We start from the raw sequence: 25,565 nt of genomic DNA, 5'->3' as shown, positions 1-25,565 counted from the left end.
GCGCGGCATGGCGCGGCGGGGCTGACTGGAGGGAGACCGCGCGGTTCCGACTAAGGCCGATGGTTCTTTTATCCCGGTGTAATACAAATGGAATGGAAAAAAAGAGCAATCTTCAGCGTCTAAAGAAGGTGTAAAATTGTAATGGTGTGTGAAAAACAGGAGAGAATTAAATTAGCGGTAATGAAGCAAATTTTTAAAAGGCCACAGACAAAGTTTTCCACAGTCTTGCAGTGAAGCTTATCACAGGCTGGGCTGAGGAGTAACACCAGAAAATTAATGGAAGACCTAGGATTTCATCTAGAAGACTATTGCTACGATTAAATAACCCAGTTGCCCATGCAGTACACTCTAAAGAATCTCACTAATCTCTGGAATTAACCAGAACTAGCCAATTTGTTTGAGCTACACCATATTCAAACTAAGCACGTCAAGATGTCATAAATTATACTATAGATAGCAACTCTATTTGTAGGAAGCTGATTTTGTGCTGAATTTATCCAGTGGAAGCATCTTTAGCTGTGACTGTGTCAAAGAGACAAAGAGAGCCTCATCTGACATATTTCCTTACTGGTTTAATTAAAGTGCCCCAAGTACATAGTTTTTGCTTTTCCAGTAGGTGGGATTTTTGCTTTTTTAACAGCACAACACTAAGTAATACATTGGAATAATTTTCTCTTCCAAATTTTGCAACGTATCAGTTGCGATATTGAAGCGAGGTACAGTTAACAGTAAAACACAAGGCTAACTATGCTTTTCCCACCTCGAATGGCTGCATACACCGTTGTTGCAAAGACTATGTCATAGTTATTCCGATAGACCTCAGACAGCGAGTACAACAAATGCACGTACACCTGTTCCAAACACAAAAAGGTTGGGGCACCTTCTCAGACATTTGAGCACACCAGTTCATTAGGCTCAGACATATTTAGATCAACGCTGTTTTTTGATTTCATTTTGGTGAGTTTTGTCCCGGGTTTCGGATACTTTTCCTTGCTATGAATGACCTGGATATACTGGTCATTGCTGCTGTTCTGCGGATCACTGCTGGATTCAATGGAAATGGAATCAGATTCTGTTAGAGATTGCTCCAGCTTTTGCTTTGATTTTGGTTTCACACGTGGCTCAGGATAGTTCAGGTGCACTTTCTTGTAAGCATACGGAGGCCTGTCCAGGTCTAGCCCAAAACCGTTGTCCCAAGATTTGTAATGCACTCTGGCTAGATCCTTGCTCATAAGAATGTGGCCATCAGCACGTTCCCCAATGTAAAACCGTGGTGCTGGGCGAAGATCAGACAGTGAGCGAGGGCGATGGGATCTGGTCATGAATTCTCTCCCAAGTTCCTCTTCGTCTTCCTCATCTTCACTGGGATGAGGGGAATACATCTGGTGTGGTGTTCGAACCACGTATCTTCTGACATTGCGTGGATACAACTCGATAATGTCTCCTGATTCATCCTTTCTGAAGTGCCTTTGGAGTCGGGAGGTAGAACGGAGTGATTTTTTGCGGGGCTCATTTTCATTAACAACAAAATACCTGGTAGTATATGGTCTACGTCCCACAAAACCAGGAGCCCCTGCCCCAAAAGCATCTGGATTTACCTGCCGAATGCCTTTTCTGAAGAGAGGCTCGGAATGAACGTCTTCAGTGTGCTTTTTGAAAGTCACTGGTGTGTAGGGCTTTGTTTTACAGAGCTCACTTGCACTCCCATGCACAACGCTTGAGTACCTTTAGGAAGGAAAAAAAAAGGAAGGAAATATTGAGATACACACTTCTCTATTAATGTAATTAAAACATATGCAAAATTCCTTGCTCTGGCAGTCAAACACTAGATTGTAAGGGTGGAGATTACAGAATCTCCATTGTTCCAAATTTTTAGGACCAGTTTGAGAAACATACCCTAGAAATTAGGAGATGTATTTGTTCTTCCCTGTCCCCAGACAGTTGACCTCTCAAGTTACATTCCCATTCTGTTTTCTTCTTATTCTGAGAACTGCTTAAAAATGCTCTTTATCTGATCACTTGGAAAAAAAACAACAGGTAGCTTAAAGCATCGGTTTGCTGATGTCCAAAACTGGTTGTCCTACAACTAGGCGTGCCCTGGCATTGTGCACAGAGTTCCTTCGCTCTTACTTACTGTGTTTGTCTTGTTCATGGAAACAGTATCCTGCACAAACTATTTTAGTTATATGCCTAAGGGGAAGCTTAGTATTTAAAACCTTTGCTCGAGGTGTGCGTAAACTGCACCAACTGCATAATTTCGGAAGTTTTATAATCCTGTCTCAATTAAGGGAGAGTTAAGGAGGTGCTGTTACCAGCCATCTGAAAAGTACCCATGAATGAATCTGCTTTTAAAAAATTCTTCAGCTGTTTTACTGCTCCAGATAGTCTGAATACACAGCTGTTTTGTACATAAACACAGGTATGTCATGGAGCTGCTGGAAGAAATGCCATTTCAAAACCAAAGCAGTCTTGCCTGTTTGTGATGTGATCGTTTCTTGGTTTCTGTACACTTGATACTGAGGGAGCTGGCGTTAAAGAGGTTGAAGTTGTGGGAGTTGCGTTGACAGGTCTTGCAACATCAGTTGAGGGCACAGTTTGGGGAACAGACTGGGAGATGGTTTGTATTCTGGTGCCTTTGGTCACAGGAGATTCAAAGTTCAAGACGCTTCCATTCTTTCGGGGAGTCGAGGACCGAACAGAAGACTCCTGGCTGATAATATCAGTTTCTGGCTCTGGTCTCTTGTCATTCCCATCCAGATTTTGGATTCTGGCTAGAAAACAAAAATTATTACGGGAACTAGGTCCAGGTCTCTAAATTTAGAAGCTGCTGTGTAAATGCAGTGGCTCAAATTCACCCTTCAGTCAGATGATCCAATGCTAACAGAACCCCACTGTCTTTAGGAAAGAGAAACTGGTGTCACACTGGGAGACATGGTGGGAAAGGGGTGGATCGGCATACTACAGTACATGGCAGATGTAGTATTGGGGAAAATAGAAAAAACACTGGACGTTGCACTGTAGGATTCCGAAATGGGCAATAAGCCAATGTCTCTTTTCAAGAGCCCTGTTTTAGTTCCCAGTGTAACCCACTTCCAATATGAAGGTGGCCTAATTCAGCAAACTGACTCCAGTGGCTGTGCTGGTCACGGCCAAAAGCTGAATTTGGTTTCAGTAACAAAGGAAATCCAACTCGGGGACATACCTCATTGCCCTTAAACCACTCCTGATCACCATATTGCTATACATCAGGTATTTCACCATTTATGTGACCTCTGGAGAGCTATAAGGGGGTCACAGTAGCATTAAGACCTAGCAATAAGGTTACTGAGTCATGTCTTCTCTTTGGCTTGGCAACACTGGGAGGTATTAGAAGGATGGCATTCTTTCTGTGGTTTCTCATTGCTAAAATCTGAGAGGTGGAAGGTTCAGGTTCAAATTCCCTCAGGCACAGCAGACAATTAAGTCTGAAATCTTTTCATCGCTGATGAAATATTCAACCATCTCAGGTCAAAGAATAAGGGCCATTCCCTTCCTCCTCTTCTGCCTACCAGCCTCTGAATTTTATGCAAGGTCTGACATGATTTGAGTCATCAGAGATGCCTTTCAGGTTCTGCCCTGTTGGTGGTAAAAGCAGGAAAATACCCAGTCCAAAGATCCCAGCAGAATTTAGGTATATACTACACACCTTGTCTTTCAGTGCTGCCAAGATTAAGTCAAGCTGAGCTCAGAAACCATCTAAAAGGAGGACTCTACAGGAAATACAGTTTTTTAAATGTAGTTGAACTTCCCTATGTGTATGAGAAATCAAAATGGGTTTGCATCCAAATGCTTTATTAATAGTGGTATTTCTAAAGCTCACCAACTTACCTACTGCCATCTGAACCACCTTTTTCTTATCTTCAGTTCTTTCCTAAAATACATTCAGAAGAATGAGAAGCAGTAAATTATTATGGATTAGAGCGTAATCTACTGCTGTGTGAGGATGAAAAATACAGGATCAGTTTTACATTGTGAAACCCTGAAAGTGACTTTAGAGATTTAATTAGGCTAGTACTTTACTGAAGACCCACCAAATTGCATGTCAACGTGCTTTGCGCTGTACTTACTGTTTGGATCTTCATTCTCAGTTGATTGTTCGTGAATTTTAATGATCTTGCAATACTTTGTAGGTAATAGATTAGCATGCTAGAAGTGAAAGAGGTAGTTATGAGTCACTTCAAACATTCTTGACAGTTTTCTCTTTGAGGGTTTATAGGTCATCAAAATGATGCACAGGTTCAGTTGCTGCTTTGTAGCATTTCCTTTATACCGTGATAATGGATCACAGCCTTCTTTCAAACAAACATACATGTAAGAAAGAAATGACACTGAAAACAGAATTAACAGCAGTTCTAATTGTGCCTGTGTTTTTTGCAGGTCTTTTCATTGTGCATGTAACCCTGGGTGCATTTCTAGCTCTTTTTTTGTTTAAATTCTGGACATGCTCAAAACGAAATTTTTGATAAATATTTTCTCGTCTTTTTTTTCCCAGTCAAAGGTGACGGAACAGAGACACCAGAATTACAGCTGAGTTTGCACACTCATACCAATGTAATTTTGTTGACTGACTGGAATAACACCTTGTTTACACTGGCACAGCCGAGATCAGATCTGGTCTGACATAATGGATCACACTGGCTTTCAGATGAAGTAAAGTCTTATAGCTAGACTTCATACCACAAACATTTACATACGTGCTTAGCCATCAGTTTGAAGTAGTCAATAGATCTACTTAAATTTGTAAATGTGTTGATATTTACGTGGCTGGGACCTTAGAGGAAAATGTTACAAATAGGAAGTATTGCTTCGGTCTTTCTGATTTGTCTGAAAAGCCCGCTGGTGGGACAGACACTGCATTCGTCTGCAGTTTACAGGGAAAAAAAAGATACAAAGGTGCATGCAAGAAAAATGATACTTCATAGAAGCAAAGTGAATTTCAAACAGCTCAAAGTAAATATTAATTCCCATATGTGAACAATTATTTAGAAATTAGAGTAAGAAAGGTCTTCCACTGGAAAGTCTGCAGCAAGTTATATTACATTAACACTTAAGAGCAGACCTTCATAATTGATTTATCTTGTCAGAAATGAGGATGACTGAGTAGCTTATTTAAATGATAGACTGAGCCCTGTTCACAGTCATAAACCAAACTAATGACCATGAGGAAATGGAAAATTAATTTGAGGAGCTCCTGAGAGGGAAGAAGGGTCTTAAAACTTCGTGGAACCAGCAGCACTGCAAGCCTTGACACAATATAGTGAACTTGCTTTAACACAGTATCCCAGAACAAGAAATTCCTTTTGAAAATGTGATGACAGTCTTTTTAACATACTCTCATTCCTGTCTAATCTATATACCATATATTCAATATGGTGAGTTTTCTTCAGATATGCTTATTAAAATTACAGTAATGCAGTGTTTGTTCCTCAGTATCAACATTTGACTCTCCAGAGATAAGGCCAGTATTAATACAACCAATTTAACCTGCCTGTGAAAATCAAAGTACTTACAATAAAAGTAGGAGTGCGGGGAGGACAACCACAGGACTGCTGATGTAAGTAATCACTGTGTTGAACCATGTGGGAAAATCATTTTGAATCGTTTCAGAAACAATATCATATATTTTTTCTTGTCCACTACAAGAGGTGACAAAAAAATAAGAAGGTAAAATTAAGTTGTAAGAAATCCTAGGTACATCAATTTGTTAAGCAGCGTTGCACTGAATAAACAAGGAGTTTCATCCAAAACCACTTTGGAACAGACGAGTGAAAAAAAAATGCTAAAAGCAACTTGTTCATTATTTGCTTTTTAACATTTTTTTCAAAGCACAAAAGCATTGGCCAGGCTTGGAGGGTGCTTGAATTGAGACACAAGACAGTGATGTGTGCTATACTGCTTGGTGGCACATTACATTATGTAAACATGAAATAAGTGAGCCATGTATATGAAGCAAAATGTTGAGCCTCACTCAGAACGTTGATGTATTCACCTAATTAAATCTTAAACTGGAAAACACTGGCAGCAGAAAAACACTGTCCTGTCTATCAACTTTTTTTTTTTTTTAATCGGTAATTTAGGTATTATTGAACCTGATGAATATATTATGAGAGGGTGAAATAAAATCTTTGCCATTTTCATTAGTCCATTATAACTTACCTGAAGGGACCACAGCTTAAAGATGGCTTATATCGGGCAATAGCAAAAATTGTTGGTAACATGCATAAGAACAGCATGAACAGCAACATGGCCAAGTAGAAATTATTGGATCTGCAAGAGTGCATAACATGTTTCAGATTATACTAATCAGAGAGAAAAACAGAGGCAACATAAAAGGTGCAAGTCTGTGTCTACCTAACAAGTTCAAGATCTACATTTCTGAAAGATCAAAATCATTCTGCTATGATTAGAAAGTCTGAACAGAGGCAGTTTAAGCAGACTCTTAATGATCAAAATCCTATTTGCACTGCTTTCCAGATACCACTGCTGCAGCCGGAGGATGGTTTATAGCACCCTTCTGTAAAAACTGACCTTACCGCCCAGTTGTGTTGGCGGAGAAAAAGAACAGTGGCAGAACTTGATTCATCTTCAAAACATGTTAGAAATAACTAATTCTTAAGAATTAAAGACGTCCTAAAGGATTTCCATTTTGAGTAAACAATTAAGATATTCATCATGGTAGAAGAAAAATGGAGAAATCTGTTGTGCGGTGCAACCGGCAAAAGCAAATGCTTCATAGCTTTCAACAAAAGAAACATCAAGAAATAGGACTTGCAAGAGTTAACACACGTAGGTTATTGTGCTCAATCAGATTTGTATGGAAATAAAGCATTTATGTTAGGCCACATATATTGGTCTAGGAATATTCCCTGACATATTTTTCAGTTCTTGCATATCTTTAACTACCCCGCTTTACAAACCCTCCAGTTTCGCAGTAACTATGGTTTGTTTTTTTTTTCCACAGACCTTTGCTATCACAGTATTACTGTCAAATTTGATGGTCAGCTTTCAGAACTAAAATCTCCTGTCATTTTGTTCCTATGCACAGAAGACATTTCCATTGTCTGCATTTGATTTATTCTTTATCTTTTGTTCTTTTTTTGACTAACCGAGATGCTCTGAAAACCTGCTGATGTGGTACATTACACGTTAACACAGCCCAGCTTCTCAGGTACATGAGTCCAATCAACTTGAGAACATTGAATGCTGGTAAGCAAGGTGAAAAGAAAGCTCCCATCCTGGAAAAATAATATCAGGTCAGTGCTCAGTGTTGCCAGAAGCAATTTTAATAGCAAAAGAACATATGAAAAAAAAACCCAGGTAAACAATAGCTCACTATCAATAGATGATCTCTTATTATAATAAAGTATAAAAGACTGCATTACCAATATCCTACTTGAATAGGTTTAATTAGAAACCATCAGATTGACTTAGTAATCAGCCAACAAAGGACAAGAAAAATCACTTATGGACTACATACCAGATCATTCCTTGGTTGTAGACCAAATGCAATACATTCTCTGCAATTTTGAATTCTCCATATTCTGGCTACAAGAAACAAAGCGTAGGATGAATGCCTTGTCTTAATTTTTTTTTCAGATCATTTATTAGAAGCATTTGACTGAATCAGTTTGCAGACAGCACAGCCTGAAATGTCCAGATCAAATACCAACTTTTCGCAGGCAGTGGGAACACAGTAAAACCTACTCTGCAGCAGGGGATTAAATAAACTAATGTCTCTCTAGTTTACTTCACTTCTTTAGTTAAGGACAAAGAACAGTCATCGGCCTTTCACGCCAACAGCTTCTTGCTAACCAAATATTACTCACCGTAATTTTCATAAAGGGCTATATGCTTTTGGTTATTGTTTCTTGGACCACTATCTACATTATGGATCAATGTTACAGCTACAGAAAAGAGGATGTGGGGAGCAACTCCATGCCCTCTGTCTCATCTTTGACTCTGGGACTGCTCCACGATCTCATTTTGGGAAAGACAAGGATTTCTGCACTACAGCAATGGCAGTAGGCTTGAGAAAAACATCCAACCTCAGCATTTACCCTGTGCCCTCCAATTTAAACTCAGTGTGAGCTATGCCTTTGTAGGTGCATGCTGCCAAGAAATTATTTATCTGTTGAAGGGCTTTGAGGGTGTTCAATACTGAGGGAAGGAGCCTACCCATCTTCAGCATCTTAGTTTGATAAAATAAAGACTGTACTTACAAACTTGCTTTCTAGATCCCAGCACCAGCAATCACTTAAATATCGGACACACAGTCCACGGAAAAAATCAATTAGCAGGATGCTTGCAACTGTGAAAATCATGTCGATAATTGAAAGCTTTAGCATCTCCTGAAATACATATTGTTGACACATACTGAGTCATTCTGGAAGCAAATGGACTGCATATAGCTCTTTTGCATTTGTGCTTGTATTTTGGCTCAAGCTTATATCCTGATAAAATTGATTTGAATATATAAATTATTTCCTTTTAAGCTTTTCCTCTTTGACTTTTCCCTTACTTATCTTTGTTCTAGCAAAGACGACAAATATAATCAAGCTTTCGGTGTGCCTTCTATTGCTTGCAGCAGTAAAACTCTCGTCATGATGGCTTCAAGCTTTCTTTTTAATGACTGTTCTGAAAATTTATCTAGATAACCTGAAATGAGTTGTTTTTTCTATTGTACCCAATCCTTTATTATACTGACTGTTGTAATACATACTTGCCAAGTGCTTCACAATGAGAAATGCTTATTATTCTTACAAAACCAAAACCCAATGACAGTAAGATCATCAAGCCGTAAAAGAGACCTGTTTAGTGAGTACAAATGAATGGGGTTATCCTATATTTCATTGAGCTTTAAAAATGTACAATTAAATAGAAGAATTCAATTCCAAACATCTCTAGCCCATTCTGGGGAAAAAACAAACAATCAAAAAACCCATGAACACAGAGTCTAAAAATTTCCTGATGACTGTGTAATAGGGAGAGGGGCATACAAGAATAGAAGTCAGGCTAATAAACCTAGGAGGGCTCTTTTGCTCCAGATGATCAAACAAGACCTTTAATACTGCTCACTCTGGAACAAGGAGCTCAGCAAGTCAGGAGCTCAGCATCATGTCTAGGGCACTAGATTACGAATAAGTGCAACACTGACAGAGACCAAAGTACATTGGGATCAAATGACTTTTTTTTAATTTTGTGTGGTTAAAATGTCTCTCTATGTGTTAGTGCCACTGCTAGTCACTCAAAGTAAAGGCCACAAACGATGTACACTTCACATGTAGGGAAGCAAAAAGTGTCATATTGAGTCTGCAGATTTTCTGCAACCTAACTGTGGGAACGTGCATACATGGTGCTGCCACCCAGCTGGCTCCATTCTCATGGACTGACAGTATTTTGAAACCTTTTGTTGTTGCCCTCTTTCTCTCTGAAGAAGTGAAGAACACTTGATTCTCTAGTGATTTATTGAGGCAGAATGAATAGAGACTTCAGAGATGTTGTACAAATGACCAAGAACGCAACCTCATGCTTGGCTTGGGCCTGCATCCCCATCTATCCAGGCAGCAATCTGAATCTGCACAGGGTACGTGTTACTGGTTCTACATCTTTATAGCCGTGTTTCTCTGTATGAGTTTAATAGGATGTATCCTATTAAAATAGGATCTGTATCACACATCTGTAGAGATCTGCCTGTGCAGAGCTGAAGACAGAGACCGAAGCCTGGCAAAAGAACGTTTGTACAACACTAAATACATTGTAGATACTGAACAAAAAACAAAGCTTGTATCTGCAGCCGTATCACTTTGCATAGTCTTTACTCTTTCTACGCAATCCTTAGCTAAATTCTGGAATTTATACAAAGAAAAGCTCTAAAACTGAACACAGCACAATATGATTTTAATTTTACGTCAAACGTGGATTAGGAATAAGTTGATGACATAATAAAAGAATTACGTACTTGACCAACATACGTCTCCCAGCACTGATCCTGTGGGTTCTGCGTGTTAAAGGAAACTGTTTTGTTACCCAGTGAGTCAGAGACCATCAAGCCTTGAGTACGACTGTCTTCCACTGTGACAATGCCATTTCTCTTAATTTGTACATCAGGAATAGTTGTAGATAAATTGTCTTCTTTAGAAGGAGTTTTTGTTGCTAAGAAGCTGGTAGAATTACTTGCATTGTTGTTAACGTCAGGGTCCTGAAATAATAAATGTCTCAAAAGCTACTTTTTCAACTGTACGTACATGCAGACATCTGTACCTTCTACAACGTACACACATAGGGGCATTTCTTCATGTATTTTCAAGCAGCAGATAGGTGACTTAAGTAGCTGTCAACATACAGAATCAGGTGGAATTGTAAGGACAGTACTGAAAGCTGATTTTAGGTAGCTGGAAATATTTGGCCTAAAGTGATGTGGGGTTTTTTTTGTGTTTTTTTTTTTTTTTTAAATAGTTAAGCAATGCACAGAAATCTATTTATCGTGTTAAATCAGCAGTCAAATGGATCCAGTTATCCTAAAAAACTACAAGTAGTTGTAAATGAACATTACAAACTAAACTTAACTTTACAATCCTATCAAACTGTAATATGTTTTAATCAATTTCAAACAAATTTCCATCTGACTTCATATATATCACAATAAATGGAATCCTATCTATAAAGTCTGCTAGCTTTACACATCAGAAAACATCAAGTTAAACTTACAGTGACATTCATACTGTCCACTTTATCCAGGAGAGCAATGATTAAACTGTAGAGGTTTCCCAGGTATAGAACAAGAACCCTGAAAGCAAGAAGATACGGGTTATCGGCATTGTTATCCCACTGACTTCTCATACATTCTCTGGTTTGGCTGGACTAAAACATACGACCAGAACACACCTCTCCTCTTCCTCCCTTTCTCCCCATGTATTTTCTACACTGCATAATGCCCATACCTGGCAAGCTGGAAGCGAAGAGTGGTCCTTGGATGATACATCTCCAGAGCTGCCACAAGTTCAAAAGCAGAGGGTGCAATCATTGTAATCAGTGACACAACCACACTTACCTACGGCACAGAAAGATGCAGCATTTTTGTACCTTTTCACATAGATCTTCTGTGGTACCTCGAGTGCTGATTGAAATACTGCTGATGCACATGCTTTGGTCATTGCTTTTCTTGGAGGAGATGCTTTAAACAGTTATTATTGACATTAGTAATAACAGTAGTATGATCCAAAATTATAGTTCTGGAATACCACTCAGGAATCTTTACTCCAGACATTGTAACTTTAAAGTTACTACTTTATTAATTAAAATAAAAACTTAACGTGGGAAATATGAAGCCAGCATCTTCCTCTGAAATAGATGAGTAGCTTCTCCATACCTATCCACTTCCTACTCTTAGTGTCCACTCGTTCCTCTGAATGGAAATATTCACAGAACATTCAGTATCCCCCAGCTGAAATCAATAGCTATTGTCAAAGCTGATTCCTTTCTAGTCCCTCGGTCCAGTGTTCGTTCAGCTCAGTCATGGGCACAAAAGTAGATTCGTAAGTGATAGGAGAGTTTATGCTTTGTTCTCACAAAACGGGGGCCAGTTAGAACTGCAGTCTCTGTGAAATGAGGACCTGCAGCATCCCCCTGCCCACTCAGCTCTGCTAAGACCTTGCTGCAGAGCAGAGGGAGCAAGCGCCCGAAGACAGATCCAGGTAACCGCCACTTTGCCCTCCCGTTCCTCATTTCTCCTGGCTCATCTCTTGCCATTTACACCTCAGTACACAGTATTGCTACAGAGAGCCCTGAGACACTAATCCTGCTTCTAACACAGAGGTGGCATAAAGGCAGCGTACCTCATTTTTTTCCCAAAGAGTCAATTCCTTTTTGGTGCGCTCTAACCTTTGGGATCGATCCACAACAAAATATATGATGTAAATACTTCCAGCAAGCGAGAGAAGCACAAGGATGTTTGCAATAATTCTTAAGCTTATAGTCACTGCCCTGGGAGAAAAAAAAAGACACAGCCAATACAGTAGGTTGTCTTATGGCACCAGGGGTCTTTTCTAACATGGTTTTTAGAAGTACGAGACAAGCAGATTAGCACTGCTATCTGCATTGACACAGGGCTTTGAAAAGTATCTCTGATCTTATATACATACAAGTTTTTGCTTTTCTTCTTTTCCTGCTCTTCCAATATAGCTTCCTTGAAAGAAACACAGCATTGTCATTTTAATAGTGTTTAGAAAAATAACGCACATATCTTTCACAGAAGGTATCAAGTATACTAATAAAAAACTTCACATCCTGGAAGTGCAAGCAGATAAACACCTCTCTGTCCCGCATAGCTTTTTAGGAGTGATAAGTGAGCTTAAATAGTGACGGAGATTTCTGAGAAATAAATAGACAGTAAGCAAATACTTGTGCACTTTCTGTCATGCATGTTCAATGGGGTACAACCAGAGGTTTACACTACCAGATCTTTTTGCAGGACATGCCTACAGAATCCATGTGTCAGTAATGTAATACAGAACTGTCAGAAGTTATCCTCAGTCACTGAAATAACTAAATATCATAGCTTTTTCATTTATCCTTGACACAATTTGAAGTAATTTTGTTCCATGACTTAATGAGAATACACCAAATTTGTGAAATAAATTACTTTTGATGAAAACCACATCTGTTCTTAAATTCTAAATGGAAAACATCTGTATTTAAAGTAATTTTCTAATATTGAGAGAGCTGTAAGATGTCCCATTTGTTATGGAGAGATGAAATAAATGAATGCTTTCACATTGTTAATATGAATTTGGTTCTGTTACTCAATGAAATTGCATCACAAGCAGATTTGTTTCTAGTTATCTAACTTCTTGTCACACATGCAGTGGCATTAAATAAAACTCTTCTGAAGGAGAACACAATGGCCTTGCTGGGACAGAATGACAGTGTCAGCAAGTATGATGTGACTGCAGTACCACACAGAGATGCGATACCAGCCCTCCCCTAGGCAAACAGATCTGTAAACGAATACCAAAAAACAATAGGAAATGCAAGGGAATGAAAGACTTACATAGCTTACAGATAACAAACAAATCAACTCTAAATAATTTGAACGTCAGTTGCTCACCCTAATGCTATTAACTATGGCAGCAGCTTTGCTCTCTGCAGCCTCAGGGTTTCCTATTAAATAGTCCCAAGCACAGAACAGTCTCCAACAGAAAGTGTAATTTTCATCAGAGGCACTTGCTAAACTCATTCTTGAGTTCTTTGCCATTCTGTAAAAAATAACAAATATTCAACTGTTGTTAACGTGTCAAGATGAATATGAAGGAAATCACTGGTTTGGTTCATAGTTTTCAGATGTCTATGCCTTTAGAACCACCAAAAGTTTGCAGCAATTAGTGTCATTGTTGGCAGCTTTCTGAAGAAAATAAACCAGGGTGAGGTTCAGAGCATGAACTTCACTTTTATTCTAGTGCAGAAGTGACTCACTGTGGAAGGGCATTTTGATACTTACATTCTTTATAGCTGACAAATAAAGCAAATAAATCTCACTAGAGCTGTGGACTTAAACATATTTCAGTTTTATGGTCTCCAGGTAGGATCCAGCTGGAAGATACTGTTGCTAAGATCACTGTTACTGTGATTACAAGCCATTTTGGCAAAACTAGCAATCATGCACAAGATCTGTTTGTTTTCTGTGTTGTTTTCACCCTCAAAATATATGTTATTGTCAAATAGAAATGCAGTGCCATTTTACAGACCTTGGGAAAAAAAGAAAACCCCACCTACTCATCTCAGATAGGCAAGATGGCAGAATATTGCAAAGTGTAAGAAATTAAATTGAGATTAATAGTTTGTGAAATAAAAGGCATCCAAAAGGACAATGTTAAAAGGGGAACTGTAAGCAGCTAAGCAAAGAGTCAGTGAACTAAGTCAGAAGGAGAAGAGCCAATCATATCCAGAAGCTGCAGATGCGTACACCAGCGTCAAACATATCAGTGACCCTTGGCACAAACCAGCAGGTAGAATAAAAATAAATGAAAAGGGAAGGTTCAGCTTCAAAACTGAGAGTTATTACAGGCAGTGCTAAAAACATCCCTGGACTGCACTGTGCCCATTAAATAGGTATCCAGAAGGGAAGGGAAAGCAAATCAGGAGAGGATAGAGTGACTTTGCCCCTCTCCATGCATTGCACCTTCCTGGATTTATGGTCAGTGCTAGCAGTCTTGCTCTGTCTGCTAAGTAACTCCCACCCCTGGCCCTTCAACAGCAAAGAAATGAAGCTTGCATTCGAACAGGATGCCACATACCGGCTGAAACAATGCAAATGCTATTACATCTAGAATGGAATTTTTATATTTGTATTTCAATAGATGGCAATAATAATGCTGAAAGCATTACACTTAGAATATAAATTTCTGTCATAGCAGTATTTATACCTCTAAAGGTATAAAGAGGAAAACAGAAAGGACTTCCGTGAGTGTTGGACCTTACACTATACAAATACAAAACACACAGATCATCTTCTGTGCTGCCCTCCTTTTATAGACTGGGAAACTGAAGAGCGAGTGAACATAAATGATAGCAAGATAAAGAGCAAGCTAGTATTAAACTTAGTCTGCCTCCCTGATATTAGCGGACTTGAACAGATTAATAGAACTATGCAGAATAAATACAGAGGAAATGGGATAAATACACCATTAACGATTGCCTGAATACACAAGCAATAAATGGGAATTCTTACTTTTTTAAGAGAATGATGAAGCTGTAAGCAAACACTGCCATTCCGACAAGGAAGTAGGCAAGAGGCAGCCGATATCCAGCTTTCCCAATCTTCCTGTCATGACCGTAGTAGCCATAAAACAAAACAGAGTACTGGAGGTAGCCCTGCAAAGACCAGAGCCCGTAAGTAAGAGCAGTAACTACTGATTACAACAGAAGAGAGATAGTGAAACAATAAAGAGTGGTTTTAGTCTTGCCCCTAGTGACCAGATGGTGTCCAGGTCTTGAGCAGATGCAATATGCTCCTTGGGAATGGTCTTGCTGACTGTGCTGCCGAACGGTGCTCCGGCCAGTAGCTGGGAAAGAAAGGGAAGGTCTCAGGCGCTGTGCGAGCCCCTCTGACCTGGGGCCGCACAGCAGAACCCACCAAGAGCTGCCCGCATGGCTGATACTATCAGGACAGCGAGTATTGGGTCGTTCCTTGTCCTAAACTAAACACTAGGAAAAATCCTGCATTCATTTTCCACGAAACCAGATGGGGTTTTTTGCTATCTGTGGTCTACCTATGAGGAAATTTAGTGCTCTGTAGACATCTTCAAAATGACTGAGAAATGAAAAGAGAGATAAACGGATACCATTAACAAAATAGCTTTAAAAGTGGTGTTTGTTTTAATTTAAACATTTTTAAATTAATTATGACAGAGTTTGATCTCAAAATAGTCTTTCAAGGTTAAATCTGCTTTTCCTTAAAAAAGTAAAAGATTAAAGTGAATACCTTTTTATTTCAGTTTACTTTTTTGTTTGTTTTGGGGCTACTTACTTTTTTTTTACTTTAACCAATGAGAAGAAAAATCAGATATTCCCATGTTTTCTGATAACGTTATTAAAGCATAGGTTAGGTGAGGCAAGATAATATTTATGAATAATTTAACAAAGTTAACAAATAGCCTTACTTGCATGCAAGAACTAAACGAAGTTGTGGCTGTTCAGAACTTCTAGAAAATGATTTCTAATGGACAATAATCCAGAGTCTGGAGAGGGATGTTATGTTTTTCTGCCTGTAAATGACACTAACAGGACTTGAGTGTACTCCACACCAACTACAGCTTTTAGGATTTCGTTCTCCATTTTAGTAATCGGATACAAACATATTCTGTAAAAGCATTAGTACCACGTTGACAAAATTTCATCTATAACACTAATAGCAAAAATCTCTTATCCTTTGGCAGGAAAAAAACCTCTTAATAGTGGGATTTATTTTAAATAATTAATTTTCAAGTGTATATTTCAAATGGATATATGCCTTTAAGAGTGGCATTTGTTTAATTCAGAAAGGAAAGTGCAACAGTAAGCATTTTTCTGTAAATATTAACACGTTCTTACCTCTGGTAAGACTACAAATGCTCCTGTCATTATCGTAAGTACAATATTGATTCCAAATAGCCATCTCAGGAAGATGAAGTAAGAGGCAACTCCAGACCCAAAATGGCCTTAAACCACAGAAAATAGTTATCTGAGCTACACAGTCTATAAAAGCTCATATTATTTATTCATGAAGTACTATTTGAATAATAAAACAAAAGAAAAACCTTTCTTATGCATGCAGGGCATACAGCAAAATAGAGAAAATGTTAAAACATCTGTAAGGAAAATATAATTCCAAGACAAACTGTTGGGGAAGTCTCACGATTACCAGCAGCATTTACACAAGAAGCTGCTGTGTTGGGTGACATCATGCATCCGTTTGCCTTTGCCGCTGAAGCACAGAGGTATGACCTGACTGCTGATGTAATGTTAAGGGCTGCTTTAATTCAATTCAAAGACTCAAGAGCTGGTGACGCAGGTTACAACCACACTTCACCCTGGGCAGATCTGGGGATGTTGGCCCAAGGATGCTGCCCCATGGACTGTGATAAACTATAACCAAATCTTGCTGCATTTTCAGAACCACAACAGGGCAAATTTGACTTTGTAAAAGTTGCCCCCCACTAAGACCATAAATAAGAACTGTGCAGTGTCTAAGGCACCAGGAAAAGAAGAAAAAGCAAAGTTTTAAAGAAAAACGTCACTGCTGAAAGTTTGCATTTAACTCTTTCTCCCAAATATTATTTATTTCATTTGGTAAATTCAAAAATAAACCTAAGACCCAACATTTTAGCAAGTGCTTTAGTGTTTAATACCATTAAATCTTTATACTTACTCTCAATTTTCTTTATTCTCATTTCCCAAGGAATAAAGATGACCACAAAATTATATGCAAGTCGAATAAACTTCCTCCAAAGCTGAGGAAAAAAGCACAGAAATGAAAAATATGACACTTCTGCATGTAAAAAAAGTAAAAATAGAAATGCAGAACATTTTGCTCATGTCTCTTTCACCTTATATCACAAGAAATATGACAAACATTAGTTAATAAAATCTTAGAGCATGTCTGTGGGTAAGGGGGATAAAGCAAACCATGGTGGCTTTTAGAAGCACACAAAACATGGGGGGCACAGGAGTCCTTGACTCTGTTTACCAGCCAAATGCCAACAAAGATGAGACAGAGCACCCTTTATACACCTCTGAGGGTACAGTCAGGAGCCGCCAATCTACATCTTTTGCACACAAAGACCGTGAGGAACCCACAGAAGGCAGGCAACGGGCGCCATTCCCTGTCGCCTTCTCCATGGCTGGGGGCTGTGGAGGGGAGGAACAGCAGAGAAGGGCCAGGCAGCGGCTCCAGGCAGCAGAAGTCATCCAAGTCGGGTACCGCCAGGACGCCTACCCTCTCTGTAATTTATGAGGGAATCCCGCTGGACTACACATAATAAATTTGATTTCTAGGACAAACAAATGAACAGACAACTAACTTCAAATTTCAGAGAAGCATAATGCCAATTTTTCTTAGAGGAAAAATAAGCTTTAATATTCAACAGCAGGAGATTCAACAACTGTATTCTCAGCTCTGTGTATTACAGCTGACACCTGCAGAAAACCTGTGGTTATGTTTTGCAGAGTCTTTGTTTAATCTCCATTTTTTGGATGGCCAGAGGAAAGCATCTTCCTGCCCGCAGTGGGGTGTGCATACACATGTGGGAAAAGAAAGAAAATCTGCATGCGCAGAATTGAGTGCAGTTTTTGATTTGCTGAATTAGAGCTATAACTTTACAGTATCAACAGAAAAATAATATTCGTATATCATGCATTATAAAGTATTTTTAGTACAGCTAGATATTAACACACACCCATATTTTAGTCAGCAGCAGTGTCAATATTATATCATGTAATCTAATCTCCTAAAACCAAAGATAAGTAAATAACATCTTAATTACTGAATGTATCATCAATCTCTTTGGCTGAAGTTAATTAATTTTTATAGTGGCATAGGTATTCTATTGCATGAATAGGAAGTATTTTAATTAAAGAGACTGCAGATACTGTAGATGCTGTGAATTGCATGGGAATTGCTGGGATTGCTACTTTCATTTGAAAACAGGGCTCACAAGGCTCAGAAAGGAATCTAACAGCTTCTGCCAGTTCTACTGTGGATTTATAAAGTATACAAAGGTGTCCATGTGGGAGTAGTATTTTTTAAAATAATAATTAGATAGCTATTACCTCTTTTCCTGCTTACTGTGTACCTGAACAGATAATTTACAATCTTAGAATCCAGAGTATGGGCATCTGGCATTAATTGCAAATGTAAAAAAATACAGTACAAATATAAAATAATTGAACCGAGAAGCAAAAATGCTTTCAGTGTCAAAACAGTAAAAGGTATTTTAACTTCAATTTTCATACATAATAGCATGAATGGATTGTCCAATTATGAAAAGTTTTTTTTTGTCAATTTTAAAAACTTACTTAAAAACTTACACACTTACAACTGCATTTTGTTCTTAGCACATGTTCAACCACTGAGTTTTTAATTTTGATGATGTAGTGCTTGTTTTGCTGTGCTACGATTTTTGTCTCCTTGGTCACCATGCTATTTTCTGAGAAAATACGTGAAAATGAAGCCCTTGCAGTTAGAAAAAAAATGTAACTCATTCTGTTGCATTTGCTGAATTTAGCCCGGATGTAAAGGCTATATTCCCTAATTTGTGCTAGGAAAAAAGAATACAGTTCCCCGAGAGATAATGAGTGGTGCTAATTAACTGCTGAATGATATCCCTGTGCTGAATATTTTCAAGCAAATACACACAGTAGAGAAAATTAGATTAGATACAGACTTTTAATCTTTGTGAACTCTAAGATGAAAGCCTTGATTTTGTTACAGGAAGGGAAATATGAACAAGTAATGAGCCCAATCGCTGATTTACTGACATGTATTGCAGACCCTTAGCACATAATTCTCTTTCTAGGTAACATCCTAGTTCTGCTCAAGTCAAAGGCAAAAACCAGCATTTATTTTAACAGCATCCTATTTCCACTGCATTTGCCACACACAGAAAGAAAGAACAAGGCAAAATTACTCTTCGCTACCTCGGAAAGTAGTACTTTTGACCTTTGCTGTGGGCCAACGTAACAGAACAACAGATACATATGCGGCCTTTCACTTGGTCATGTGAATACATGCTGTTCCATATTACTGTTACCACCCTGCCTTTTTGAATTAAGTTACTCATTAAAAGTCTACTCATTATGATGACAAAAATACTCTTGACTGCTTAGATGACTAAAGATCTCTTCTCTGTTAGTTGCATATTAGGTACAATTTCCTACATGTTATCAATTTCCACCAACTAGGGCCAGGGTCTATTTTCAGTGGTGTAAAAAGAATTTGAATCTAATCTTAGCAAATCTATGATTATTAGGCAAGCAATACCTTCTTTAAGAGTGTATTTACCATAAACTATTGTAGGATTGTCTTCCAAACTAAAAGCTAGACACATTTTTCATACTAAACTATTGAACTGTGGCCCCAGAGTCTGGTGAAATAGCTCTTCAGAGAATACTCACTTTGTGTTGTTGGTATCCCATTCCCATCACCCCCTCTATCAGGCATCAATATTTGTAGATTATTTGAGAAGGAAGCTTATACTGCATTAATAGAAGGACATCCATCCCTCAACACATCAAATTAGTCTGCAAAAATGTAATTACTAAGTTCACAATAGAAAAAAAAAAAAAAAGAAGCTTTTAACTGCTTTTTCCTCCCTCTACAGAGTTGCTGAGTCGGAGATCAGGACTGCACAGCAAGCATACGCTTCTGTGAATGAAAACTGCAGATGACTTTTAGTATAGAAAAGGGCTGTAATTTAAGAAAAAGCAGCTGTACCTCTGCACCAGCAGCTTGGTAACCTCTTGTTCTCGTGAGCCTCCCTTCATACTTCAGCACGATCTCCTTCGCCTGCCTGCACAAGGAGGTGGAAGTTTATTTTACATTGATCCCATCACTCGGAGCCCCTTATTGTGCACAAGCAGCAACTAGCAAAGTTGTCCAATGTTCTGAAATACTATTGTGGGCTCTTTCACCATAAAATCCTTAACGAGGCAAAGCTTTTTTCTTTTCCTATTGAGGTTTTTACTGACGCTTGAAAACCACTGAGAATTTTGTGTGAGAAAACTTGGCATTCAGAAGTTGGACTGCAGGGAGAGTTTTCTATTCCTCTAATTTTTTTCTCTGTCCTTTTGATTCAAAGTCTTTCTTTTAAAATGGCACAACCTAAATGAGTTAAGTAAAAAGATTCCCATTACAGTTCTGGTTAATCTGGGGACCACCAAAATCTCATCAACAGGAGCAGGAAGGCAGCAAGGCACAGACTCTGCCTAAGAGAGAAAAATCTCTCTTTGCTTCCAAGATTACACAAGGGCTCAACTGCTGATAGGGATTCCTCATGACTAAATGCCATCCTAGCATCATGCAGGGTTTTAAGATGCCAGATAAAAAGGAAAAATAAAACAAGCCACAAACAGATCATGCTGTGAAAGACCTGACACAATTTAGACAGGTGGCCCAAAGAGTTAGGCACCCACTCTTTCATTGTAAATTTGGAATTATGAATATAATAATTGCAATCTTAAGTTGTGAAACATGTTATTACCTGTCCTGGTTTCAGCTGGGATAGAGTTAATTTTCTTCCTAGTAGCTGGTATAGTGCTGTGGTTTGGATTTAGTATGTGGATAATGTTGATAACACACTGGTGTTTTAGTTGTTGCTAAGTAGTGCTTACACTAAATCAAGGACTTTCCAGCTTCTTATGCTCTGCTGACTGAGAAGGCTGGAGGTGCACAAGAGGCTGGGAGGGGGCACAGCCAGGGGGGCTGACCCAAACTGGCCGAAGGGATGCTCCATACCATAGGATGTCTTGCTCAGCAGATAACCTAGGGGAAAGCTGGCTGGGGGCCACTGCTCGGGGACGGGCTGGGCGTCGGTCAGTGGGTGGTGAGCAATTGCATTGTGCATCACTTATTTTGCGTATTCTTTTATCATCATCATCATCATTATTATTATTACTATTTTCTTCCCTTCCTTTTCTGTCCTGTTAAATTGTCTTTATCTCAACCCGCGAATCTTACTTTTTCTGGATTCCCTCCCCCATCCCACTGCGGGGGGGAGTAGGCAAATGGCCATGCGGTGTTTAGCTGCCTGCCGGGTTAAACCATGACATGACTACACTGAACGTACCTTTTAAACCTACAAGTGTCCAGTATTTGTTGCCATTTACAATATATTACCTGAAGATTATGACCAGCTTCTGTTCTCATACCCTGCAATCGTCATGTGCAATTACTTTGAAAATGGCAGACTGTTTTTCCTTTTTGGGACAGAGTGAAACAATTTAGCTTTAAAATGTATTACTGAGCATTACGAACAGCCTTTCCTTAGACCACTGAATAGCTGACACACTGTTTTAATAGCTAATAGCCAAAGTGTGATTTCGTGCTCTCTCTTCTGTACAGTGACTGTCTAAAGGGAGCCACAGGCATGCACAGGAGACAACTTCACCTGCAGACTTTCCAACCGGAGGCTGCTGCCTTCAGCCAGCTCTCAGATCTTGTCAGAGCATCCTCATGGCATGCTTTCCTAGCAGCTCTTAATCATTTCTGTGTGCAATCCCTTCCAGCTTACACTGAAAAACTTCTGAGGCTGGAAGCACCGTCACAGTCAGTGAGCCCGAAAGCTTCCGTGCAAGCGCCTTTACCTGAGCGCCCTCAGCTTCTGCCTCATCGGCCACGGCCGGCAGCGGATGTTGGACATAATCTCCTTCTGGTACTGGATGTTCTGAAAGATCTGCTCTGGGTCATGGCTCTCAGCCTTTTCTTCACCGATATCATCATCTGAGTTGCTGGCAGCCCAGCACACACCCCACGAGAGGAAAAACAAGACAAATTATTGCCAGTCAGGTCTCCAGCAAACTGTTGATTTGCACAGGATCCAACCTATTAGAGCAATGTAACAGCAGTGAGCTAGGGAACTCGCACGACCTTATTGTTTTTAAGTTGATGAATAATTCGGATGATTTCCCCACCTCCAGGATGCGCCTCTTTTCCTCCCCACCGCTTGCTGCTCAGCCATAAATTATCCCCACTCCCTACCACGAATCCCAGCCTTTCCTTTCCGAGCATTTCCAACCATACAGCTTGTACATCATGCTAGCAAGACACTGTAGATTCTTCTGGAACAAAGCGCTGTCTGAACATTTCCAGCAAGAGCACTTAACATTCATTTATTCACCACGTGGCATTTGCCTTTTATTTTGATTCTAATAATGATAAAATATTTTCTTGTTAGAATGGGGGGAACAGATGCTTAGAACGCGGTCACCCTTCGTTCCTGTTCCCTGCAGAGGGGGATGGGAGTGCGGGACCTTGCACACCAGGAATTACTCATCCCTGTAAAAAGATTTATGTGCTTTGCTGCAGATTGCTGTGGATGATTATTAAATCATCTTTTCTGATGCTGTCACCACATTTGCTACGCTACAGCTCTCTCAGTTCTCTGTTTGAAACAGGATACTGTATACAAAACAGCAGCAGCATTCACTCTTGCAGAGGCTTAGGTCTAAAAACCTGTGGCAACTCTTGCCCCCTGAATGAAAAGATGAGATCTGAACTGCTGCAACAACCACCAGCTAGCAAGTTTTCTAATTGTATTGCTATGCACTTGTTGGGAAAGTTCCCTGCAATTTTGCTGAAAAAGCAGCACCTTTTAATTGCTTAGAAATAAATCATAACCTAAACCATGTCTTGTAAGGACATACTTCGTCAGACCACTGATCCATCAGTCCACAGTCCTGTCCCCTCAGTCACAGGGGACATTCGAGGGAAATGTATAACTACACAGGAAAAGTATAGAGAGATTTCTTACCCTGCTATAGCCTGAACTCTTTGGAGGTACACTGTTTTATGTACAGTGTTTATGTTGCAGTATGAAACATGACTTTTATGAAAATAAAAAACCAAAGAGGTCTGAAATACATCTAAAGGTAGAGAGAAGAGTGATTTTTCTCACACTCTATTCTGTGTTACCACACTCTCTCTAAACGAAAGCAAAAAGACAAGATCCTACTTTCGTGCTGGTTAAGGCAGCTTTGCACTTCAGGAGAGAGGAAGGTCTCTTACCTGTGAGGCGGCTCCTGGTAGGTGTAGATGCCAGCGTGTCGCTTCACCATTCGATACTTTTTGCAGGACTTGGCAGTTTTTGCTGCAGCAGAGCCCGTTGCTGCTGCCATGGTGGCAGCTGCCGCCCGCACCAGCTGAAACTCTGCCGCGCTAGAAGGAAGCCTTTAGCTCACTGGTCAGATGTCTCATAAGCAGCCAAATGTTATTAAGTAGAGAGCAGCGAGCCCTGCTGAGCAGAGGATTGCTGCCTGCGCCTGGTGCTCCAGCCGTGGAGAGGACCTGCTGCTTGGCAGTGCCTGCATGCCTTAAAGCGGCAGTGCACAGCAGCCCCTGCCAGGGTGCTTTTAAGCAAGATGCCCAGAAGCGAGGTAGGGAGCAGAGTCCAATGGTGAGCCAGCTCCAGTCCTTAATTCAGAGCCAAGTTTCCCCTGTCATGGATGAAGTATTCCTTCAAAGCACCATCCCACCGCACCACGCTGGCCCGCTCTGGGTGATGTTTCCAATGAATGCACCGGACATACTGTTGACATCTTTGCTTCACATGCTTGAGAGAATGTTATTGCTCGAGTAAAGCAAGACAGTTTGCCTTTTGGCCTTGACTAACAGAGAAAAATGCGACATCATTCTCCCACAGGACTTCCAGATCCTCTCCCAGAGGACAGCCCTGACAGAATGGGTGGTTGCTGCTTTCCTGGACCCACCTTTCCGCATGACCTCCATTCATTATACCTAAATTTATGGCTTTTCTCTTGGAGGTAATCAAAATACCTGCTATTCAGACAAGTACAGATTACCAAGCAATTCACTTTTTCTTGATACTTGTAATATCTTAATTAAGCTCAATTCCATTAATTACTGTATCATCTTTAACATTTACAAGAAGCATTGACTAGATTATAATAATGGTTATTCCTAGAACTAAAACACTGGAAAACACTACCATCTGATGCTCATTTCTGATTTCTTCAGCTCTACTAGTTAACTAATTTTATTACAAAATTAATTTAATAGATACTAAAAGTGTATTTAACAGAGAGAATCACTTTAAAAGACAACAAATGGACGGGTGCTGTGAACTTGAGGACCCTGTATCAAATAACTATTCTCTCTCTCACTTTCTGTATGTCCTGGGGCAAATTCTTGCACATTCATGCCTCATTTTCCATCCTTAAATAAGGATTGCATTTCTGCATTTCACAGGCATGATGCACTCAGTGCTTATCGTGTGATGCTTACATATTATTACATCATTAACTAGCATCATATGGGTGTGAACTTCCTAATTCACTCAAAGTATTCATGTGCATGGTAAAACTGATAGCAAAACACCAGTTTTCAGTTTCAAATGTCTCAACCAAAATACAGTAGCAATAGCTTTGACTCAGTTTACATCTACTGAAAAAGTAATCCATCCATTTAATCCAAGATTAACTACTGGGCAACTGACATACTGTACTTGGAAGCAGCTGTACTTTCATGGCGGAGAGTCCCCTGACACCGTTCCTATAGCCAGCTCCAACACCGCCTCTCCATCAGCATCTCTGTGATGCTGGTGTTGGGTTGTCGGGACAGCATAGACTGCTCCAAGCTTTGCTGGTCAAGTGATTTTCTAGTGCCTTTCTCCATCATAGAAGTTTCGGGTATTCTGGGTCCCATTATTAAAACAGAGCAAAACAGACCAAGAAAACTCGATATGACTAGTTTCTATGGCCATAATTTGATGCTCAGAATGTGGGAGAGAAAGGAAGAGTTTACAGAGAGTTTTCACTTGCTCCTAACTTGGTATTTTCTCTCCTTAATAGCGCTGTGCACAATGCGGCAAGGGTTTCAGCCACATAAATCACTGGTCTGTTGTAGTTAACTTTTATTTGCAGCCTCTGACAAGAAAGAACATTAAGTTCTCTCTGCTAAATTTCCTGTAGAGAATAGCACAGGCTGCTTTTTCCCTCTGCCCTGAGTTAATCTAAAATATTGCCACTTGCTGAGAAATTTTACTTTTCCATGATCATGGTTCTGTCCGTTGTACTATACTTACTTAGTTAAATAACTAAAGGGCTAAGTAGTCATGAGCCTCGTTATTTATACTCTGAGAGTTACTTGCATGGTTTTACAGTTTTGAAAGAGTAAGGCCATTTGGTGTAATTCACTCCACACTTTTTAGATGACAAGGAAGGACCAGTTTAGGTAAAGACAACTCTGCATTTCCAAAATGTAGTCAATAGTAAAGGCCAGAGCCCCAGGTGTATCTTGTTTGAAGCTTCCCCAGAAATCT

At 39.6% G+C, this 25,565-nt stretch overlaps 1 protein-coding gene across 1 annotated transcript; it reads right to left on the bottom strand.

Moving 5' to 3' along the window:
* Positions 1-884: 884 nt before the first annotated feature.
* TMC3 (transmembrane channel like 3) lies at positions 885-23,575 on the bottom strand (the record flags this gene model as incomplete). The annotated part of the gene is given in 25 exon segments (XM_082322056.1): positions 885-1,725; positions 2,474-2,771; positions 3,549-3,561; positions 3,565-3,585; positions 3,587-3,615; positions 3,868-3,910; positions 4,107-4,185; positions 5,550-5,675; positions 6,196-6,306; positions 7,146-7,274; positions 7,517-7,584; positions 8,259-8,387; positions 9,998-10,237; positions 10,747-10,825; positions 10,980-11,089; positions 11,874-12,021; positions 12,180-12,223; positions 13,145-13,292; positions 14,765-14,907; positions 15,000-15,098; positions 16,126-16,232; positions 16,943-17,024; positions 20,006-20,081; positions 21,874-22,017; positions 23,294-23,575. Coding segments are annotated over 25 exon segments (3,417 nt in total). The 5' UTR covers positions 23,404-23,575.
* Between the last annotated feature and the right edge of the window lie 1,990 nt (positions 23,576-25,565).

Source organism: Platalea leucorodia (assembly GCF_965183815.1).
Source record: "Platalea leucorodia genome assembly, chromosome: 9".
In the NCBI taxonomy this organism is placed as follows: Eukaryota; Metazoa; Chordata; class Aves; order Pelecaniformes; family Threskiornithidae; genus Platalea; species Platalea leucorodia.
Note: the sequence above shows the minus strand (reverse complement) of the source record. Positions and strands in the feature narration are given on the sequence as shown.